Source organism: Apis florea, unplaced genomic scaffold (assembly GCF_048593485.1).
Source record: "Apis florea isolate Af1SG1 unplaced genomic scaffold, ASM4859348v1 contig_2293_pilon, whole genome shotgun sequence".
Taxonomy (NCBI): domain Eukaryota; kingdom Metazoa; phylum Arthropoda; class Insecta; order Hymenoptera; family Apidae; genus Apis; species Apis florea.
In genome coordinates, this window is record NW_028256554.1 from 5,090,119 (window position 1) to 5,096,204 (window position 6,086).

A 6,086-nucleotide genomic window follows, 5' to 3' on the forward strand; every position below is an offset into this window, starting at 1 on the left:
AAAAGCGCCGCCACCGCCGCCGCCAAGCGATGATAAATGGCGGCTACTAAACCGAGAGAGGGAGCCGTTCTTGTCCCACAGGCGGAGAGAATCGGGGAGGCAGAGAGAGATCCGTGGATCAGCCGGTAGACGCGTCGTGATTTAACGCGGCTCGCATCTATGACGCGAGCATTGTGATTTAGAGGTGTTTAGATATTAACGGCTATGCCGGCCGATAATACGCGCCACACGACCGCTTCGTTTCCTCTCCTCCTCCTTCCTTCCTTCTCGGATGCTTTCTCCGCGATCTCTCGCTCTTTTTTGTTCCTTTTTTTTTTTTTTTTTTTAAGGTGGAGAGGTATACTCGGAAGAGGGAGGCGTGTACAATACTTTCACCCGGCTTATTAATATGGAAAGGAGCGTTCGGCTATGTTTTGGAGGCGCACGGTGTTTGATTATTATCGATACCGGATGCGCGATGACTAACTTCTTTATTGCTGATCGATGATGATATGGCGTACATTGTGTGCAAGATATTATCTCGACGAATTCTACTTGAACGGGAGAATCATTTGTATCTATGAATAATATCTAGTACATTTCTCGACATTTATCGAAGGTGGATATCGAAGAAACGGAGTTAGACCCTCGACTTCTTCGACTGGGCCACCTCAGCCTCCAAGCTGGAAAGCCTGTTGGTCAATTCTCGAACCTGCTCGTTCAACCCGGCCACGGTTTCGGGCAACGAGTCGGAGGAACCGACCTTTCTGTCCACGCATTTGTTCAAGATCGCGTCGTCTTGCTGCGCACCTGGCTCGTGAGCCAAGCACTCCTCGATCAGAAGATCGGTGATGCCCCAATCCCTGATGAAACGGATGTGATTTTTGCCCAGATACCAGGTCATGGAGAAGCGGCATCTGTACGCCCACGGGTTGCCCGCGATCAAGATCGTTCGAAGCTTCTTCAGCTTCTTCAACATTTCCGGTCGTAGACAATCGGCGAGCTGGTTGTGGGCGATGTCCCAAACCTCCAACTCGGTCAACAGGCTGTAAATATTGGGATCTATGTCGGTGATCCGATTACGCCACACGATCAGCGCCTTCAAACCCGACACATCTCTGATCCAAGAGGCGTCGATGCTTCGAATCTTGTTGTCGACCAAACCCAACACTTTTAATTTGCCAAGACCTCTGAAAGCGCTTGGCTCGATCGTCTCCACGCCGCATCCGGTTATGTTCAACTCCTCCAGCGATTCGGAAAGTTTGGTGAACGAGGCGATCCGAATCGTGCTGAGATTCGACGCCACGATTTCCAATCCGACCGCGCCAAATGGCAATACCGATACCTGTTTGATATATATAATTTTTCCCTTTAACGTTTGTTTAAAAAAGGGTTTGCTCGATGTTCCGTCAAAATTGAATGTTTGCGTATATCGTTGCGATTATTTAATTATTAAAGGGAATAATTATTTGCGTGTAAATATTATTGCGTGTCCACGAGGTTTAAATTTAACTGTGGGTTATGCGTATTATAATTTCGATTGGATCCATTTAACGATCCTCTCGTTTCAGAAGAATGAGATTCTTCGAGTCGAATCAACTTTTTATCAAAATAAAAAAATCCATGCTCAAAATTCCTTGAACGAATGAATTGATATCGAGCTGAGCTTAAAAATTCTTTCAATTTTTTGAAGGATAGAAAAATCGGAAATTACGTCTCTTACGTTTATTTCGGTCAACCCCTCGCACCGGTACCAATCGTTCCTTCCGTTCAAGCCGGGGCGGCACACCGCCACGCAGGCTGCGAAACACGTAGCCAATATTATCGTTCCTCCCAGCGAGCCTCTCATGTTCCGCGAAATTTGTGCGACGACTATCCCCGGCACGCCTCGGGATTCGCCTTTTATACCGATTCGAATCGAGAGAGGCACCGCGGCCTCGATTCGATTTAATGATATTCAATCCGACCGCGGCCGTCACGCAGTCGCCGAGGAAAATATAAAAGCGGAGGGGGGGGGGGGGGGAGGGAAAGATCTCGAGGAATAAACACACCGTGGATTTCCGCTTGCATTCGTATTGCAACGCATGTTAAACCAATAAAACGATAAAACGAGCGTCCTCGAGGAAAACAGAATCTTCTTCTCTCGCCTCTTGTTTCTTCTCTCTCTGTCTCGAGACAAACGACCGACTCATCGAAGAGGAGATTGCGTGGTTCATATTGGGGATACTCACGCGAGCAGCGCGTCTCTTTCACGCACGATCGAATAATTAGAATTCCACTTCGGATTCCCCTGTTGTCACCTGTGTTAACGTTCCTCTTCGCGAGGGGCGGAACTCTCGCCCTTCCACGGCTTTCCAAAGTTGGAAATTATTTTCGGCGCATTTGAAACGGATTCGTTCTTCATCTCGATTGGAAACTCGAATCTATTTTATCTATTCCGATCGAGCAAGCTAAATTTCTGTATAACCGGTTCGACGTTGTTATTATTATTGTTTCGTCACCTGGAGACGAAAACTTGGAAAAACTGGAGGAAAAAGTTTCATCGATACATGGTCGAGGTGGCGCGATGGGACGAGCCAAGGGAAACTTATAATTGGGGAAAAATTCGGGAACGGGTAATCTCGTGTCAGACATCGTTCGAATTCCCATCGGGCTATGAAATATCGAATGATGCCCGGTTCGTGATACCGCCTTGTACGTGTTTTACAGACATTAAAGCTTGGGGAGCGTGGTACGGGGCGCATAATAATAAAGGCGCGTTACTCGCCGATCCGCGGTGCAAACGTAATCGTATAATGGCGGGGCCACCTGACGATGCGGCGCCCGCGTTTGTCATTGCGGCCGGCTGACGAAAGTGTTGGCGCGCATTCTCTTGTGGGGGGGAAAAGGACGGAGGACACGATGGACGATAACGGAGAGCGATGAAGCCGTATCGTGACGCGTGCACGATCGCGATAACCGAGGGATGCGAAACGATGCCGAAACGTGCGTAAAGGTGCGTGGTCGAGTTATCGAAGATCGAAGAAGATTTCCTCGAGGCGAGGTGAATCGATGATTGAACGGTTATTATAGGAAAAGGACAGGTGTGCGTAAATTGGAAATTCTCGAAATTTATCGTCAACGTTGCGAGGGAAAGAGAGAATTTGAAATTGTTTGATGGAGATCGTTTGAATAATATTGATAAAATGCCTTTTACACCGGGGAGGGTTCACATTTCAACGAGCATCGTTTCATTTTTGTTTCTTTCAAATACCGCCTCTTCAAGAAGAGGTTTTTGTAATTCCTCCACGGCATTTGTAGGAGGGAGGGAGATACCTGAGATAATCCGGTAGGAGGGAGCATGTGAAATTTATTTATTTACTCGTTTATTTGAGACTCTTCACGCGTTCTACTCTAAATAAATGAAATTGCAGATTGCAGCAGGTGTGTCGGAATAGCTACGCGTACAACCATAAATTAACCATCCACGAAAGTCGTTATATCGAAACGCTCGAAATTTCTCGTAGACACGAAGAAAATCCCAATCTTCTAAACGATTCCTTTCGAAAACCGCTTCCTGCCCCGGAAAAGGAAATAAAAAATTCGCGACAAGCAGGAAATAATCGCGTCGTCTTATTTCAAACAGAATTTCTCTCTCGGATTTATTCCACCTTATCATCGATAAAGAAGTTACGAAGAGACAATATTTTTCTCTCTTCCTACCACGCAAGCAAATTCTTTCTTCGTTCTGTGTATTTAATTTTATAACATGTGTACATACATTGGGAACACGGTGTACACGCGCGGAAGAGCGCACGAGAGGTCTGCATATATGCATAAGCGCGGCGCACGTGGTGCTGCGGCAAATCGTAATGCTGTAATAATGGATGCGGTACCAGCAACAGTTGTCCACCGGCACGAGGGGACGGGCACGGTAAGATCGAGGGGAACCGAGGCGGAAGAGAGAGAAAGGGTTGGGAACAAGTAGCGAGTTGGCATTTTAAGAAACGGATCGATTCGTTTTTTTTTTTTTTTTTTTTCCATTTTCTCGACGAGTGGCGAAATTTCGAGTGGTGAAACTATGAAAGCTACTAAGTTTGTGAATTTACACGTATTTAGTAAATCGATAAACGTTTTCGAGGGAATAACACTTGTACGCGAGGAATTGTTTAGTTTCGAGTTGAAGATTAAAAATTGAAAAGAACGTAAGCGAGATGGGAGTGTTGCTTTTTGCGCGAAGTGATGATTATATAATACGGTCGCTAATTTAACTGAAACTTCGGCTCGAACAATCCGGGAGCGGAAGGATTGTTAGATTACCCAAAGTTTCGAGTATCGAGTAACGAATTCAACAACGGACCCACCACGCTGCACACGCTTCGTTGATCGAACGTATCCTAAATTCCAATTTGAATAGCCGAGTCAAATATTGGATGATCAGTGCGTTGAATATTCCAACATTGTATATCACCGATAAAGAACGTTTATCCACGGTCTATTATTGGAGTAGCTTGTTTGACAAACATCAGTTGTCGGTTATCCCAGGGAATTCCCTACAGATAACCGAAGAAACAGCAACTGCGGATCGTGTTAGGAAATCACGACGTGGTTGTGATATTCCGGAGAGAGAGAGAGAGAGAGAGGGAGGGAGAGAGGGGGGGGGGGACTAAAAAATTGCATAACGTGTTTGCAAGTCGATTTCGCTAGATTTTCCTCCGTGATTCATAAATATTATTCCTCTAAAGTTCCTCATCGTCTCGATATCGGTTTCTGTTTCTAAAATTATAAATTGCTAATTTTTCCTTCTCGACAAATTTTAACAAAAGATAATGCAACGTGTTCAATCTCTTATATAATTACACAAGAGTACCGTCAAGTGAAATGCAATGCATATTTTGTCGATTTCGGATCAAAAAAGCGAATCCTTCGAGAAAAAGGATTGAAGCCTGTGATATCGTCAGAGGCCGATAACTGGGAAAATATAATAAAAATGGGTGGTCAGCATGCAGCCTAAAATGATAAGAATTATAAATCAAATTACGAATTTGATTGCGAAACGTGGATAAAATAAGCGCATGCATCGCTCTCCGAAAGAGAACTCGCGTTTTTTCCTTTTTTTTTGACCCGACAGCTTAATTAAAGAATCCGTTAAGAGCCGTGTCAAGAAGAAAAAAAAGCCGGGTTCCTTTTTCCCTTTTCATTCGAATATATCTGAACCGAATAAACACTTGTGTTTAAATTTACGATCGTATCAAAATTCGATACGATCCGTTCATCACACAGTTCCCTTATAACTTCATCGCGTGCCACGATGAAATAATATTAACCGCGACATGCGAGCCGGGATGAACGTTTTGACTGATAGCGATTTTCGTTTCTTCGTATCTCTGATTCCGCTCGCACGGAAGGCGAAGAAAAAGAAAAATTATTCCCGGATAATTGCGGATTATGGCGGGAAAAAAAAACGAAGGGATAACGATCGAAGCGGGCACGATGTCACGTGTTCTTTCATTTCACGTAATATTTTTTAATAATTTCTTCTCTCTTTTATTTACCTTTCCGATTTCGTTTCAGAAGAGAATTTTGAGAAAAAGATTGGAACGACTGTTATCACCGTAAGTTTACCTCTCTATTCGTTTCGACAGCTACGATATAATATTCTGAATTAAATTAAATTGGCCGTTGCACGAGAGGCTTGTCGCGCGATTATAATCGTACTTTCGAACCGAGTAATATTTAAATTTCAAGATATGCTCAATGGACAGATGCGAGGGGAAGGGGAAAAAGCGTCTCGATATTTTTTATGCGTGTACGCCACAGGGGGCGACGGTGATCCGTTCGAAAAATTGATCTCGCCACAATTGAAACGCGCACGTGACGAAGGGGGATGCTATATTTCGATACGCGACTCAACTCATGAATGAACAGTCACCTAAAGATATATGGATGCAATAAACGCAGTTCCGCGCCGCGGTAAACTGGGAATCTGCTTTCAAGCCGACAGAATACTAGTTCTAGAGGGAGCAACGAAGCGTCGTAAACGTGCATTCGCGACGTGCGTGCCACCACTTTTAAAAAATAATTCGATCTCGTCCCAATTTTTCGTTCCTCAACAGGTATTTCGCACG

At 44.6% G+C, this 6,086-nt stretch overlaps 1 protein-coding gene across 1 annotated transcript; it reads right to left on the reverse strand.

Annotated features, from left to right (window-relative positions):
• Positions 1 to 451: 451 nt before the first annotated feature.
• Positions 452 to 1,855, reverse strand: LOC100866343 (uncharacterized). The gene is made up of 2 exons (XM_003694679.4): positions 1,703 to 1,855; positions 452 to 1,324 (listed from the first exon to the last, which is right to left on the reverse strand). Exons 1-2 carry the CDS (start codon positions 1,826 to 1,828, stop codon positions 620 to 622), a joined length of 831 nt encoding a protein of 276 aa, XP_003694727.1. The 5' UTR covers positions 1,829 to 1,855; the 3' UTR covers positions 452 to 619.
• Positions 1,856 to 6,086: the final 4,231 nt, after the last annotated feature.